At 41.4% G+C, this 17,107-nt stretch overlaps 2 protein-coding genes across 4 annotated transcripts; one reads left to right on the top strand and one right to left on the bottom strand.

The window, feature by feature from the left end:
• Window positions 1-4,059: 4,059 nt before the first annotated feature.
• hexb (hexosaminidase B (beta polypeptide)) lies at window positions 4,060-10,335 on the top strand. 3 transcript variants are annotated; one of them, XR_011686350.1, is made up of 15 exons: window positions 4,060-4,386; window positions 4,536-4,693; window positions 6,120-6,185; window positions 6,684-6,730; window positions 6,837-6,947; window positions 7,035-7,136; window positions 7,254-7,386; window positions 7,549-7,729; window positions 7,820-7,906; window positions 8,000-8,072; window positions 8,331-8,505; window positions 9,012-9,192; window positions 9,587-9,677; window positions 9,791-9,895; window positions 10,021-10,335. XR_011686350.1 is itself a non-coding variant. In XM_071466642.1 (14 exons), exons 1-14 carry the CDS (start codon window positions 4,085-4,087, stop codon window positions 10,082-10,084), a joined length of 1,701 nt encoding a protein of 566 aa, XP_071322743.1. In that variant the 5' UTR covers window positions 4,062-4,084; the 3' UTR covers window positions 10,085-10,335. The 3 variants fall into 3 exon arrangements, 2 of the variants coding, with proteins under 2 accessions (XP_071322743.1, XP_071322744.1); XM_071466642.1 differs by lacking the exon at window positions 8,331-8,505 and having other exon boundaries at window positions 4,062-4,386; XM_071466643.1 differs by lacking the exon at window positions 9,012-9,192 and having other exon boundaries at window positions 4,064-4,386.
• Window positions 9,743-17,068, bottom strand: gfm2 (GTP dependent ribosome recycling factor mitochondrial 2). The gene is made up of 20 exons (XM_071466640.1): window positions 16,728-17,068; window positions 16,552-16,636; window positions 15,896-15,941; window positions 15,716-15,813; window positions 15,488-15,613; window positions 15,264-15,352; window positions 15,062-15,150; window positions 14,895-14,955; window positions 14,464-14,649; window positions 14,288-14,368; window positions 14,051-14,199; window positions 13,199-13,339; window positions 13,015-13,114; window positions 12,740-12,926; window positions 12,560-12,636; window positions 12,338-12,476; window positions 12,069-12,251; window positions 11,047-11,162; window positions 10,784-10,966; window positions 9,743-10,686 (listed from the first exon to the last, which is right to left on the bottom strand). Exons 1-20 carry the CDS (start codon window positions 16,767-16,769, stop codon window positions 10,558-10,560), a joined length of 2,307 nt encoding a protein of 768 aa, XP_071322741.1. The 5' UTR covers window positions 16,770-17,068; the 3' UTR covers window positions 9,743-10,557.
• Between the last annotated feature and the right edge of the window lie 39 nt (window positions 17,069-17,107).

Here is a 17,107-nt window from a genome sequence, read left to right as displayed (position 1 = left end):
ATTTTATCCCTGGACATCTTGTGTGAGTCAGATCTGTGGTCCTTGCTGAGAGTACTTTTGGCTGTGACTAAACCCTTCAGTGGTCCCCTGAGGCTATAATGTGATTATTTTGTTTTGTTTTTATGTGCACTGAACTTGTGTTGTGGCGATTACATCCTCACATCTGGTTTCTTTTCCCATCAACTGTTTTTATGAAGACAGAATTACAGCATTACTGTAGCTTCCTATTAAGGATAATACAGCGCACTGCTCCTCAGAGAGGTGCATTTAATTATAAAGACAACCTTATTACGGCAGCAAGTGCTTCTTACATGTGGCACGGGGGACATCTAGTGGGCAAAATACTGGACAAACAGCGCAGAGCATTGAGAACTGGAACCAAAGGAATAAATACAGACTGACAAGGTAATGAACTGAACCCATGTGTTTGGATGACATTGGCATTTACTTCCTCATTGCTTGGGGTTTCACTTACCTCGCTGGTGTATGTGTATGTCTTTCTGATGTCTCAACACTCAACACCCCTCATCACAAACAACAGGTCTGAACAACATAAATACTCCACAAAGGCCTCTAAACTCTGGGAGTCTTTCCTCTCCTATAACTGAGTTGAGTTTGTTTAAATAGCACAAACACAGCAAGCAGTGGTAAATAGTTTTGTCCAGTCTCTGGTGATGACTCATTGATAATGGGTGATACAGAAGCTGTTGGGCTAGCTGATGTTTGTTGCAGCGTCCAGGAAGTGAGATTAGGTGGTGGCTAAATATCTCCAATATCAGGCTGTTTCTATCTTCAAACAGCAGCTGGAGTCTGAATATGGATCAGACAGGATTGTAGAAACAGCAGCATGGACGCAGGAAGTGTCAAGTCTTATTTTTGTGTGTGGGCTGCATCTGTTTCTTTGTTTGTTTCTTTGTTTGTTTTACTTTTTAATATCTACATTACAACTTTTCAGTGCACTTTTCGACAGTACAGGGTCATTTGAGAGGAAGTGATAAGTTAAAAAATACTGATACAGCTCCTTATCTGTAATCAGGACTATGTTGTTTAATTTATTTATTTATCTAATTTCAGCTGAGAAAGCCAGTCAGAGGATTGATACATTCTCATATACTAAAAATGAATAAATGAAAGCTACAGGTTTCTTATGTATTTAGTTGTGAAGAAAAAAATCTTTTTGGCAGTAAATGCTTCATTTTTGTGACATTAGAGACACCTAGTGGATAAAATAGTCCCAGGACTAATACTCTCGACTGACTACTGAGCAGATGTGAAACTGCCGATTTAAAATGAAGTATTCAGTTTGATTACAGTAAGGAAGAGTTTTCAAAAGGAGACTTGTAAGGTGCACATGAGAGTCCATACAGATGTCAGTATTCATTAGTTTCCTAAAAAGACAAACAAAAGTTATTAATTGTTATTTAGATCAAAAATTCTTCTCTGAGTCACTTTATCTTGCAGGCCTGGTCTGTGGACATTAGGTAGGAATATGTTTGTTAGTGGCTTTTTTAATGCTACTAATTTATGACCAATCGGTTTAGTCTATCAAATTTTAAAATAATGTGTTATAATTTCCAACAGCCTAAGGTGACATTTTAATAATTAGTTTACTGTCATCTGTGATGAAGAAAGACACCAAATTCTCTCACTGGAGCTACATTCAGTCCAATGTTTAGTAATATGCCCATCAAAATGACTAAAACAATCTGTCGATTATCAAAATAGTTGCCAATTAATTTTCTGTTAAGTGACTAATCGGTTAATCTCCTCCATTGTAAGAAGGGAGAGCTCTTGAAACACAGCTGTTCACATTATTTTATCAATGTCCGTGTTGATGGTATTAAGATATTTCTGCTTTATGATAAGTTTCTGTCCATGTACTGGTCAATGAATATTCTTTATGGCATCAATATTCTTTCATATTTTATTTACTCGTGACTTGTTTTTCATATCTCATGAAAAAAGTCGAGAAAGACTGTGTTTGTTTTCACAGAATCATTTTCATTTCATTTATTTCATGTAGTCATTTAGCAGACGCGTTTATCCAAAGCGACTTACAGAAAGGGGAACAATCAAGGTGAAGCGCGATAAGAAGCGTTAGCGCAGCAATAAGTGTGGATTTGTCATGTAGTGCTAGGAGAGAAGGTGCTCTGAAGAGCTGGGTCTTCAGGAGTCTTTTAAAGGTCGAGAGGGACGCCCCTGCTCTGGTAGGAAGTGGTAGTGCGTTCCACCAACGGGGGACAACGTGAGAGGAGAGTTTGGATTGCCTTGGACGGATGGGTTAGAGCGTTAGAGGAGCGCAGCGGTCGTGAGGAGGCATATTCCTGTACCAGGGCGCTCAGGTAGGTAGGTGCAGTGCCAGAGACAACTTTGTATGCCAGCATTAGAGATTTGAACTTAATGCGGGCTGCAACAGGTAGCCAGTGGAGCTCGATGAGCAGCGGGGTGGCATGTGACCTTTTGGGTTGGCATTGGCATTACAGGAGTCTAGTTCTGAGATGACCACAGCTTGTGTCAGGAGTTGAGTAGTGTGTTGAGTTAGGTAAGGTCTGATTTTTCTGATGTTGTAAAGTGCATAGCGGCATGACCGGGCAACTGAGGCGACATGATTGGAAAAGGTTAGTTGGTCATCAATCATAACCCCTAAGTTTCTCTCCACCCTGGTGGGGGAGAGCCATAGGGAATCAGTTTTGATGTTGATGTCATGGTGTATTGTGGGCGTAGCTGGGAGAACCAGCAGTTCAGTTTTTGAAAGATTCAGCTGGAGGTGATTTGCCTTCATCCATGTGGCGATGTCTGAGAGGCAATCAGAGACCCGTGCAGAGATCGAGGGGTCATCAGGAGGAAATGACAGATACAGCTGAGTGTCAGCTGCATAGCAGTGATAGGAAAAGCCATGTGAGCGAATGATCGGACCCAGGGAGGTGGTGTAGATAGCAAATAGTAGGGGCCCCAGCACTGAGCCCTGGGGGACCCCTGTGGTGAGGTGATGTGAGGTGGACAACTGTCCAAGCCAAGATACGCTGAATGAGCGCCCTGTCAGGTAGGATTCAAACCAGGAAAGAGCCAAGCCAGAGATGCCCATGTTAGAGAGAGTAGAGAGGAGGATGCGATGGTTAACTGTGTCAGAGGCAGCTGATAAGTCAAGTAGAATGAGGACAGAGGACTTTGCAGCTGTTCTTGCTTCTTTTAAGGCTTCTGTCACAGACAACAGGGCGGTTTCAGTTGAATGACCGCTCTTGAAACCAGATTGATTTGGATCAAGAAGATTGTTCTGTAGGAGGAATTCTGAGAGTTGTTTAGCCACTGCCCGTTCAATAGTTTTGGATAGGAATGGAAGAAGCGAGACCGGGCGATAATTCTCGACCTCAATCAATATGTGGTGCAAGAAATGAAACAGGACGAAATAAAGAATGAACAAACATGGTTGACAAAAGTGAAGCGTGAGGTTTTCTCAGTTAGTGATAACTAGTTTTGTCCCACCTCCTGTGATAAAGCGGTCATGAGGGATGACACAGACAGATATTTTCTCTAAAAATTGCTCGATCTAGAGTCCAGCGTGACATTTATAAGAAGTGAGGTCATATAAATATGTCTATGTCAGACTGTCTCTAGTTTCACACTGTGGTTTGTGTCTGACGGTGGTTCAGGCATGAAAAGATAAACTTGTCCCAGTTTTCCAATGGTCATGTTTCATTTATTTATTTATTTAATCATCTATAGCCATCTAAAGACTTGTAAACATTGCTTTCTCCCAGAGTTTTCTGACACAGATTTCATCTACCACATATTCTATGTCTTCAAATTTACCATATTTAACCTTGTTTCACTTTAACTTTTTTTTAAATTTTTATGCAAAATCCTTTCTGTTGCATTTTAAGTTTATTTATTTCATTATTCAGTTATTTCCAGCAGCATAAATGTAGTATGCAGCCTTTTCTGTTGCTTTGCATTCTTTGCACACATTTAACTTCTTATGTGTAATAATGAATAAAGAAGTCTTCCGACTGGCAGTGGTTCCCCTTTAAATGATTGGACAAAATCGACTTCCGCCTGAGAAGTCCCGCCCTGCTCCCGCAGTATAATGCTGCTTTCGGGTCTTGTGACTTTACAGTCTGCAACTAACATGAACACTACCCTGAAGTTCACGGTGCTGCTGCTGCTGGCCCTCGGCTTTTGCCAGGGGCTGCAGCACAACTACATCGAAGAAGAGGAGGCACAGCCCGTTGCTCAGGCTTCAAAATATGGCACTCTGTGGCCGCTGCCGCAGAAAGTGCAGATCTCAGAGGTTTCATTCAAATTATCCAGCTCCAGCTTCAGAATCGTTGACGCCAAAGAGTCCTCCGCTGGCCAGAGCTGCAGCCTCCTGCAGAATGCCTACAGGAGGTGAGAAACCGGATGAAAGTCAGCTGATTTGTTTGTGTTAATATTTAGCTCGCTGACTTCCGCTTTTAATAGCAGGAGGAAAACAAAACGTCGTGCTGCGTTCAGGGACCAGTCTCAGCTCACTGTCACCTGTCCGTCTCTCTCAACAGGTATTATGAGTACATGTTTGGCGGTGCTGCTGCTGAAGAGCAGAACCAGGGCAAAGGCTGGCGAACAGACCCCTCCGAGCTGACGGAGCTGCAGGTGTGGATCACATCACCTGACTCTGAGTGTGACAGTTACCCAGGTTTGACATCTGACGAGTCATGTGAGTCTCCTCTCTTCCTTATTGAAATTACGTTCATCCTGTTTTACAAGTTGTTGCGCAGTCACAGAATGTAACTGAGTACATTTACTCAAGTGCTGCAGTTTAAAGTGTGGATTTAAAGTAATTGTACTTGAGTATTTCCATTTAATGCGACTGCTACATCCCAGAGGGAGGTGTTGTACTTTTATTCCACTATATTCATTTAGTAGCTTGAGTTACTTTGCAGACAAGATTTTACAGACAAAACATACACTCAGTTGACAGTTGAGTTTTTGTGTTAAAGAGATGTTGTTTCACCTGTCTGGTCACTTTGGAGGATGCAGGTTGTTGTGATATTGAACTGCAATGCTCCATGTTGACAGGTGTCCCTAATATTTTGTCAAATATAAAGCTGTTAAACCTTGAGCAGCTACAACAGTGAAATGCTGCTGACACATGAATGCATCAGTAATAAAAATCCAATAATGATAGTAAAACAGCCACATGGACCATTTTTCTGCATTTTGAATGCTTTCACTTTTGATACATAACATTTGCTCACACCCCTTCTGTACCATTTAGTTAAGTGACATTCTTAGTGAAGGACTTTTACTTGTAATGAAGTATTTTTACTTTGTTCTATCAGTACTTTTCTGTACTTTATTTACCCAAGTAAATGATCTGAGGTCTTTCTTCACCACCACCTCTGCAGAATGGAATTTGCATACTGTTATCTGCAGGTCTCTGCTGATTAATTATGATATCCATCTGTTGCTATTTCTGGTTTCTTTGCTGAATATACAGCGGTGGAAAGTAACTACAAAGTACGTTTACTCAAGCACAACGTTGAGGTGGTACTGATATTTCTAACCCACAGGGAGAAATGTGGAACTAAGATATCCTCATCAGTTCCTCTAAAATTCAGATTTTAAGCAGAAATGTATAAACTAGTGATTTTCTTTCCCTCTGAACTACACAGATGGTTGTTTCATTTAAAATGGTTTCAAGACCAAAAGAGTTGGTTTCATCCATTTTCCTCAAAAACATTAAGATTAGCGTCGTGAACACTCACAGTGGCCATTTTTCCACTGAGCAAGTACTTTTACCTTTGGTACTTCAAGTACATTTTTCTGATTATACTTACTTTTTCTTAATCAGACATTTTTTTTTACTTTTATCAGAGTATTTTTACATTATTGTATTGGTACTTTTACTTAAGATTGCTTCTTAGTTCTTCATTTTACATCCAGAGAACGGGTGTGTACTCACGATTTGCTAGTGGAATTAGAGTTTACCTGGACAGCAAATACAAGGATTAACTCAGTTAATCTAGACTGAACTTTTAAAGCCCCCTTTAAGACCCTAACCTTAGCACCATAATAACCACCTGCCAAGCTTTGACATCACTGAAAATTTACATGCACTTTACAACTGTTTGTATCCACAGATGAACTGTCAGTGAATCAGCCATTTGCTGTCCTGAAAGCACCAAAGGTCTGGGGAGCCCTGCATGGTACGACTTCTGGTTTGCCTATTATTGAACGAATTTTCAGCAAATTGTGCATTAGGACAAATGATTTTATTATCCGTTAACCAGGATCATCTTTTTGAGTAAGGGTCTTTAAAATTGGAAACTTTGTTGAATCAGTGGTCCAAAACCCAAAAGAGAAACAATTTACAATGATATAAAAACAGAGAAAAGAAGAAAGTCCTTACATCTACGAAGTTGGAAAAGCAGTTAAATATTTTGTAAAGTAGCCTTATTCACTTTCTTCAGATGTGAAGACTGATACTGTATTTGATATATGAACCCACAGCTAAGAGACTGTTAGCTTAGCTTAGCATAGCATTACTTTATACATTATTTGTATATGTAGCATGTGCGTTCAAAAGCTCTTGTGGTGATAATGCTAGTCATTTATTAATGGTATTCATTTAACAAATGACTTCCAAAAACTTTACTGGATTAATCACTATATGGTTTTTTTTTCATTGCTTCCATGGTTATTAGGTTTGGAAACATTCAGCCAGTTGATGTATGAAGATGAATATGGAGCTGTAAGTGAAGGACAATATGAGTGTTTCTAACTTTCTTGACATCCAGGACTGGGCCTTACTGTGTGTGAGCCAGGTTTTAACTCCAACTTTTTTGAACTGTTTTCAGAAAAGCATCAATTCCACAACAATCAGTGACTTCCCCAGATTTGCACATAGAGGCATCTTACTGGACACCTCCAGGCATTTCCTGCCCATTAAAGTCATCTTGGCTAATCTGGTACGTCATTTAGAGCTGCTTATTTTTTTCCTCATTTTTAATTTCATTCACTATTCAGATACATTATTTCTTTGTCAATCCATTCAGGAAACAATGGCGATGAACAAATTCAACGTCTTCCACTGGCACATCGTCGATGATCCGTCCTTCCCTTATCTGAGCCGAACGTTCCCACAGCTGAGCCAGCAGGTCAGTAAGACTGGTTGTTGTTACTAGTATTGTTTTTTTTTTATATATATATTTAATGTTGGGGTGCTGTATTTGTTACAATCCACCAGAAGAGCTTATTCATCACACTGTTCACAGGGAGCTTACCACCCGTACACGCATGTGTATACACCTGCTGATGTGAAGATGGTGATTGAGTTTGCCCGTCTGAGAGGCATTCGCGTCGTCCCAGAGTTTGACACTCCAGGACACACTCAGTCCTGGGGCAAAGGTGAGTTTTGAAAGTGTTGCTGGAGAAAGGTTTTCTGAGTCACCGCCCCCTTTTGTATGTTTTATTCTTAACAAGAGTTTTTCTTTTAAAGAATAACTGGAAGCACTGTCTGATAACAATAAAGCTTGAAAAATGAATCTGGTTTATGTGTTTCCCTCTCAGGTCAAAAAGATCTGCTCACACCCTGCTACTCCGGCACCAAACCCTCCGGCACCTTCGGACCAGTGAACCCCATCCTGAACACCACGTATGACTTCATGAAGCAGTTCTTCACGGAGGTCAGCACTGTGTTCCCCGATGCTTACGTTCACCTGGGAGGTGATGAGGTGGACTTCACCTGCTGGTGAGACTGTGTACACAATGTCGGAGACTTCTCAGCATCACAGACTGGACGACAGTTAATATCTGCTGCTGTTTTTGCTCCGCCCTCCAGGAAGTCCAACCCGGACATTAAGAAGTTCATGGATCAGCAGGGGTTCGGACAAGACTACAGCAAACTGGAGTCATTCTACATCCAAAAGTGTGTTTCTCATTTATACTTGAGTATTTTGCTTGTTCTCTAAGTTTTATTCCTCATGTTTTTCTTATTTTATTCCCTTTTTTCATCTGATAGACTCTTGGATATCGTCACCACCACCCAGAAGGGCTACATGATCTGGCAGGAGGTCTTTGACAATGGTGTTAAGGTAAAAGAGAAATTGTGTGTAATGCTACATCAATAAAGTTACTTGCATGTTAGAGTTAAGAATGATTTTTTTAAATTGCCTAAACAAGATGTTTGTGCATAAATGAAACAAGTACCAACATTTATAGGCCATTTATGTTTTTGTTTTTCATCCTGTGTTTTAATAGTTTGACATTTTGGGAAACTCTTCTTTTAACCATAACCAACAGCTCTATAGCATGTTACCTAAGAACAATAGCTTGGCCTGTAACAATTCCAGCTAAAGCCAGACACAGTAGTGCATGTGTGGATCGGCGGCGGGTCAAATGAGGAGATGAGCAAGGTGACGGAAGCAGGATACACCACCATCCTCTCCGCCCCATGGTACCTAGATTATATTAGCTACGGACAGGACTGGCAGAAGTACTACAAGGTTGAGCCACTCAGCTTCAACGGTCAGTTTTCACAAAAAATGGTGTCTTATGTGTAATACATTCATTTGGTGGAGGAAAACTCAGATTTGGGTTTGATTTATTGAGGCAAAAAAAGAGTTCTGGATTTTGTTCAACAGGCTTACACTTGAAAAGTGCACAGTTTGTCAGAGACAGACATGAAGTGAACATGGGGCAGTGTGGTTGGTGGTTTCAGATGTGTCTTTCATGGGTTGATGTAGTTCACCTCCATGGAGGACCAATCCTGGTGTATTTGAAACAATAGCCAAATGAACTAAATGCTCAAATAAAAATGAGAAGAAAATAATGAGCATAAATGAGGCACTGCAAGAAAGTCCACTTCTTGTCCTGGATGCCCATGGTTCAAGTCCACCAGCCATGTTTGGTCCTCCATGTAAACGGACCACGATGAAAACTGGACTGAACCTTACTTTCGTCTTCGCCTCCCCTCTCCCCATTTCTCCCTCTTATCTTGCTAATACTGATAATTGTATGTATGTGTGCTGTAGCTGAAACCAGACACAATTATCCACGTCTGGAAAGGAACCCAGCAGCAATACCAGAATGAGATGGCAAATGTTACATCATCAGGGTACAAGACCCTGCTGTCCACTCCCTGGTACCTGAACCGTATCTCCTACGGCCAGGACTGGCAGGGCCATTACAAGGCTGACCCGCAGGATTTCAAGGGTTTGTGTTCACATGACTGATTTATTTAGCAAGATCTTTTTTTTTTTTCCCTGCCCATTTTGACCAGTCATTTGCGTTTTTCAGTCTTTACGTAAGGGTTTTGGGAGTTTGCCTCAGTCATATGATTCTGTTTTATTGTTCTGTTGTTGCTCTGACCCAGATTTTATCAGCTGTATCTTGACACAGATCTGAAATACTGTGAAGTTGTCACTCCTGTGCAAATGCGTGTAAGCCTGTTGAATGAACAGAGGGAAAATATATCTTAGTTGAATCTCTTTAGTTAAATAAAGCATTTTATTTCTTTTTATCTTATCACCTCTAATCTGGTGAAGTTTTAATTCCCTGGATGTTGGTGCTGCTGCTTCATCTCATCAGATGTTACACTTTAAAACAGGAACTGAAGCGCAGAAGAAACTTGTGATTGGTGGTGAAGCCTGTTTGTGGGGAGAATATGTGGACGCCACCAACCTGACACCCAGACTCTGGTACGGCTCATGTGATTCCTTCATTATGTACTTTGAACCTTGACACATCACATGACAGTGGACTGATCTGTTATTTTATTTCATTTTCTCTCCTTGTCTTTCATCACTCCCAGGCCTCGTGCCAGTGCTGTGGCAGAGCGCCTGTGGAGCGCCAAGGAAGTGACGGACGTCAATGACGCCTTCAACAGACTGTCCATGCACCGCTGTCGAATGGTGGAGTAAGTATCTGAAGTCTCTTTATACCATTCGCTACATCGGCACCAGTCTGCACAAGCTATATCATCACCTTATTCACATTAAACATGCTGTATAAAAATATAATCCTCATCTTTTCCTGTCTAAGGCGTGGTATCCCCGCTGAGCCGCTGTTTTCCAGCTACTGTCCACGCGAGTACAAAGGTATCTGAGAAAAGGAAAGGCCGGCCGCATGGACGGAAAAGGGAAGAGGAATCAAGTCCTTGCACAATCAACTCCATGATTGCATTTTAAACTGACAAATCAATCTTGAACTGCCTTTGTTGAGATGCACTGTCAATGTCAGGCTACACAGAGACACATACAGAGCTCTGGATCAAATTTTATGCTGTTAAACACTTTTTTTTTTTTTTTTTTTTTTTAAATGAATGTTTGTAAAATTGAATAAACTGTTGATATTTTAGGTGCTGGTCTGTTGTTTCAAGGTTAGGAAGTAATTAGCTGCACATTTATTTTACATCAAACTAAGAACATTTGTATAATTATCTTTATCCTGGATATTCACATTATAAATAGCATTTTACTCAGTTAATCTAATAGTCCTGGAAAAGTCTGTCATCGCCATGCATCTGTCTCAGGGGGCTGTTGGTCCCATTCCTGATGGTTACAGTGTAACAAACATGAATCACAACAGGCCAACCATTCTTTTAAGAAGCGTGTTCTGGTCCTGGGGGTTCATGGCCTCATAGGTGTCCAGCTCCAGGGAGAAGGTGGCGTTGCCGGATGTTAGTGTTCGCAGGATGGTGGAATATCCCTTCACAAGGAGACACGTGAGTAGAAAGTAATTCATAGGGTGACAAACGAAACCGAGAACCTACAGACCAAAATGTTTGAATCAGGTGTCACCTCACCATCATTTCTGCCAAGGGCACGGTAGCTAGCAGCACCTTGTTGTCATGACGACTCTGGATGTCTCTGACTGTGCCTCGTCTTTGAGCTAAGTCCCCCAGCACGGTGCTGAGGTGTTCCTCTCCGACTGTCACCTCCAGTGACATGACTGGCTCCAGGATCTGACCTCCAGCCAGCTTCATGGCCTGCGTCCAAAGGAACACAACTGTCGCTCATCTGTCCACATGAATTTGCACTCATGATATATGAGCAGACGGTATTTTACCTTAAGCATGCAGCGGGACACACAGGCAGACACCATGGCTGGAGACGTTCCTGGTTCCATTGTGACACTTCGGATCAGTGTGGATACACTTTGTAGAGGGTAACCTAGCAGTGGACCTGACAGTGTGAGCAGATGTCAGTGAGCCTCCTTACATGACAGAATCAAAAAGTTCATGATAGGTTCATCTTCCTTCATTACAGGCCCTGAAAAACTATTCTCTCACTCAGCCTCTTAGTTAGCAGTGGGGTTCCACATGAGCACAGTTTTCTGTGGGAACGATGACTGTTTCTTGTGGCTGAATTGTCTTGTGATATATGAACAGTCTGTACTTTGTCCTCAGGTCTGTTTTGTAAAAGGGATCTTAATCTCAGTTCCTGATTAAATGAAACTTAACAACCACACAGTCCTGACGAAGAAGGTCAGCTGAGTTTTGGAGAGTTAAACAATAAAAGAGAATGTTTTTTTTTTTGGCCAGGGTCACAGCCAATCTGTTTTCGGGTTGTCCATCTGTATGAACGTGATATCTAAGTAATGCCTGAGGTCAAGGTCACTGTGACTTCACAAAACACATTTTTGACCATGAAATCACACATTTGTACACTTATTATCACACAATTTAACACAGATGTCTTATAGGATAAAATGATGAAGTGGTCAATTTAGAGTCAAGTGGTGACATTTTATATCCAAATGGTCACAGGGAAACTCCACAGTGAACTCATAATGTTCTGAAAAAACACTTTTCCCCATTATGAAGTCCTGTCACACAGGAAGGGGAGCTCGTGTTACACCAACCCTTCCTGCAACGGCTGGTTGGTGAAGACACAACCACAGGGCGGTAATTCTAGTTTTTTAATGTCACAATGAAGAAGTAAATCAATCAAGCACAGACCAGTTCACAGCTTGTTTTTCTGAACTTGAACTGTTGTTATGAATATTTAATGTTAGGGAGAAATATTTGAAATTTGGAAGAGTTTTCATGGCGTTTAAGAAAGAGAATAAATGAGTTTAGTCAGTGTTACCTTGAAGGTACGAGCTGTGCACTCCATTCTCCACTGCATCTTTCACCTCTTGCGGTAGCTTCCCCCCAGCTTCCTCTGTGAAGGCGAATTCACATGAACCAGTGGTAGAGATGTCCACAGGTCTGACAGCCAGCTCCACTGTCACTACATGTCTTCTCTCACCAACTGTTCGGTCCAGTGTATCTACATTAGAAGCAATGAGGAAAATCAATACAGGCTCAGTGCGTAGTTGTCAAGTGCACCAATTAAGAAATGTGTCTTAGTCGTACCTGTAGCAGAGGCCTCGTGGAGAATAGTCTCCCGGTAAGCCACCTGTAGTGGTCCAAGCTGAGTCTCGATGCGGTACTCTCTTCTGATTCGATCGTGGATGATCTCGATGTGCAGCTCTCCCATCCCACACAAAACAGTCTGAGAAAGGAGAGGGAAGGACATTTAGTTGACTCATTGTAGCAAATGCTCTGACTGCAGAACATCCTGGTTAATCCAATTACCTGCCCAGAATCAGGGTCAACCCTGACTTTGAGACTGGGGTCTTCTCTCTGGAGGCAGTTGAGTGCATTCTCAAGATCTTTCAGAAAAAAAAAACACAAATGTGTAAGTGGCTTCAAGTTTTCTGGGGCGCAGCTAAGCTCTTGTGCTTGGGTAACAAAACTATTATCGCTGTTACTGACCGGCCTGCTTGGCCATGGTGGGTGGTTCTATAGTGCAGAAGAAGACGGGATCAGGGACCTCCACTCCTGAGAGCACCACAGTGGCGTTATCCCCGTGCTTCTTCCCCACCCTGCTGTCATTTTGGGCTCGGCGGCCTGCAGCTGCTGCTGAAGCCTTGGATGAAACGATGGTGTCCCCTGTGACTGTCTTAAGTGAAACCAGAAAAAAGAAATAACCTTTAGAGGGAGAAAATCTTCAACGTAGCAAATGAGGAATATGGTATTTGATGTTCTACCTGCTTCAGTCCGACAGTTAGTGCAATGTTTCCCGCCGTCATTGATGGGATTTCTACATGCTGATCAGCAAATGGCACCAGGAGTCTGCTCATCCTCTCACTACAGACAACATGATACAAAAATGAAAAGGTTCGCCATGTCTAATGATCTGGGTCAAAACTGTTTCCAGTGGAAACTACATACGTGCTGTTCCTGTTGATGTTGTGGACGGCTGTCTGTGGTTTCAGAGTACCAGAGTAAATCCTAAGAAATACCAGAGGACCACGCTGCTTGTCATGGAGAACCTTGAAGGCCAGAGCACATAAGTCGTCTTTGTACCAGCGCCTGTGGGGTGAGGAATGTTGAACCACTGAATCCATTTATCATTGATTGTGATAATTAGGGAAAGACTGATTAATGGGTTCACCAACATCTGGCATTTTGAGATAATCGGCATTGACTGACACCTGCAAATCTACAGACAGAGACAATACAACATAACACTGATATGTATATGTCATACTAATATATTAGTGTGACATATACATGTTCAGTTTAAGTTCAGCAATTTTGTGTCATATTGATAGTCAGAGTTTTGTCTTGAATTATTAAACTGTGTTTTGTTTAACCCTTTAAGTGCATGTACCCCACATAAGTGTCATGGAGTGAAAAACTTGTTTTATGATGTTGAGGTGCTAACAAATCTGTACATCTTATACAATCTTTGTGTGAGGAAGTTGAGGGTTTTCAGATGTTTCTGTCATATACAGAATTAGAAGTACTTCCCTTTCACTGCTTCTTTGATTTGCGTGTTTCTCCCCTTCAAAATAAACCATCCTAACCATAGCTGACATTCTCTGTGGTTGAGTTCAGTCTCAGTCAATAGACAAAGAAAGAATCTTTCCACTGCAGCAGATTTAACCTGAAAATTGTTAAAACAATATAGAACTACCCACCGAGTCGGGACAAATACTCTCATCATGGTGGAATCCTATTTTATGTCAGTATTATGACTGATTCGGTCAAAGTTAGTTATATGTTAAAGAGTTCACTCACACGAGGTCGTGGTGCCGTTCATTGGGAGCAGGCAGGTAGGCGATGATGGCATCTAAAAGAGGCTGAACACCTTTGTTCCTCAAAGAGCTCCCACAGAGCACTGGGACGCCTTTACGGGCCAGAGTCACCCGCCGCACAGCCTCTTGTAGCTGGAGACACATTAGCACAGTTTATTCAGCATAACTGAGTAACTGTGCTACTTTCAAGGCTTAGAAAATAGGATCCTATATTACTCACTTTGATTGAAGGGACCGCATCGAAATTGTCACTAAAATCAGTCAGCAACAGTTCAGCAAACTCATCATCCAGATCAGCAACCTGTGATTAGGAACAGAGGTATATACTGAAGAAGTAGAAAAAAAACAAAAATCAAGAACATCACTTATCATTGCTGAGACTGATATGACATGTACCTGTTCGATCAAAGCCGTCCTGGCCTCGTTCACCTCCTGCAGGAGGTCTGGCTCATCTGACCTGTCAAGAGGTTTGCTTTCAAACATTCGTCCATCTTCTCCCATAGATCTTAGCTTCCATGTCAGCTTCTGGTTGGTTAACAAGTCAACCACACCTGTGAAGTTCTTGCCGCTGCCAACAGGAATCTGAGATCAAGATTCAGGAGACAAATGCACAGAGACATGACTCCCATTAGGTTTTTTTTACTTCCTTTGTATTGTTTGTTTTTCCATTCAGTTACTACAAATTGTATAGTAATAAAAAAAGATTTTGACTTCTTAAATGATACTTCAGCACTTATATGTTTGTCTTTGTGGCATTTATCAGTTACCCTTCACCAAAGAGTCACCACTTGTTTTCTTAGTTAAGCTGTATTTTTCTAAAGGCCTACCTGCAGGAGGACTGGATTCGCTTTCAGCTTCCGTCTTATGCTCTCGATGGAAAAACTCAGGCTGAGAGGAAAAAAACCAAACAAAACAAAGATAGGTTCCAGTTACATTTAAAAAAAAAAAGAAAAATAAGTTGTACAGAGTAAGGCTGAACTGTTGAGTCACTCACTTGGCTGCAGGTTTGTCCATCTTATTCAGGAAACAGACGCAGGGAACATGGTGCTTCTCTGCTTGTCTCCACACGGTCAGGGTCTGAGCCTGTCGGTGTTGTCAGGACAACAGAAGACACTGTGATCAGACTGCACCCAGTTCTACGACCCGATCATTTTGTTTGGATGAAAAATGGAGCTGTCTTAAAACAACAGGCTAACCTCAACACCGGCTGAGGCATCAAACACTGCGACAGCTCCATCAAGAACACGAAGCGCCCGCTCCACCTCAAGAGTGAAGTCAACATGTCCTGTAATCACACACACACACACACACACACACACACACACACACACACACACACACACACACACACACACAATCAAGTTTGAGTTGATGCTTTTATATTTTATTCTCACAATGACGTTTCACTCAATATTTCTACCTGGGGTGTCTATAAGGTTTATCCTATGACTTTTCCAATCAAATGTGACTGCTGCTGACTGTATGGTGATGCCACGCTCCCTCTCTTGAGCCATGAAATCAGTAACTGTGTCGCCGTCATCTACGTCTAAAAGCAACAGTGAGAGAAATAAGATGAGAGGCAGAAACAAACAGGGAGTCTATGGATTGTAAAGAATTGACGATGTCCACATCCCTTCCTCCCACACACCTCCTAGTGCCCTCGTATAGCCAGAGTAATAAAGCATCCTCTCTGTGGTCGTCGTCTTTCCTGCGTCAATATGGGCCATAATGCCGATGTTACGGATCCTGCAGATACAGTGCACAAGTTAACACGGACCTGAATCTGAATGGTATTTCAAACAAGTGACTGCAGAATGCAATTACTTACTTGGATATGTCTGGGTTGACCACAGCCCGCAATGATTTGACATCATCTATAACAGTGAACATTAAGTACAATAATGATGATCTGATTAATTGTTTAGTCAATACAGTGTCAAAAATAATGACTACTGCACAACTGCTTGTGTTGGCCAAAAATAAAACTGACAAAAGTACATGTTCAGTTTCAAAGTTCATGATTGATTTTGCAAACAGAAGTGGATATAAAAACTGTTCTGAAGCAGTTCTGGAGCTTTCAAACATATCATATGATCTTCATTTAGAAGGTGTCCTAATCACTGATATGATCTGATATATTGTTCTTCAAATCAATTTCTCGTACATGTTCAGAAAAAAAATATATAAAAGCCTACATTTACATGGCAAACTTATCCGCTGATCATGTGATTTATGATCAAAAACCTCGGCTACTGAATGAACCTCGGCTATTCTGTCAACAAAATTAATGATTTACTGATGTGATGATGCCATGATGTGAAACTGAAAAGAATCCACAAACATATATAGTATTTAAACCAGCAAACGTGTAACATTTATACTTGATAGATGACTGGATCCTATATTTTCCTTTTGCTTGACTAATCAATAAATCAACTAATAAAAGTATGTCCGTAATTGGATCCAGTTATGAAAACAACATACCGGGAAGAAGGCTGTAATGTCTCTTTACATGACAGCTCACTCTGCATCTGCAGCCCTGCAGCCCTGCAGTTAGCAAATACCTTCCCTGTGAATGACAACGACCCTGTTATTAACTCAACATTAAATTAATATAATGTATCACTGACAAAACATATTTTAGAAAATCTATATTTTACCCAAAGCATCCTGCTAAATGTGCAAAAGGCTCTAACACGCATCTCTGACGTCTGCTTATCTTCCAAGCTTCTTCCACAGGATAAAACGAGGTTTCAGGTGAGACATAGTGGAGGAACGTTAAATAAAAGAAACCTGGACGGAGCAATGTCAGTCTATTTGTAATGGCTGCACCATAACCAGGAAGAAGAATGAGACTGGTAGACCACTGCTGATCAGCAGAATAACACTGGACGTCTTCGGGAGTGAACGCATAAAAAGGTATTAAAATGTCCTACAAAATAAAGCCATCTTTAAAATTGTCCAAAAAAAGTCACGCTTTCAGAAGGCGCAACTCCAAAATAGATTCAAAGGAACAAGCGGGCGAAGCTTATAGTTCCGG

Source organism: Trachinotus anak, unplaced genomic scaffold (assembly GCF_046630095.1).
Source record: "Trachinotus anak isolate AG129_WGS33_773 ecotype Australia unplaced genomic scaffold, CSIRO_AGI_Tana_v1 ptg000028l, whole genome shotgun sequence".
In the NCBI taxonomy this organism is placed as follows: Eukaryota; Metazoa; Chordata; class Actinopteri; order Carangiformes; family Carangidae; genus Trachinotus; species Trachinotus anak.
Note: the sequence above shows the minus strand (reverse complement) of the source record. Positions and strands in the feature narration are given on the sequence as shown.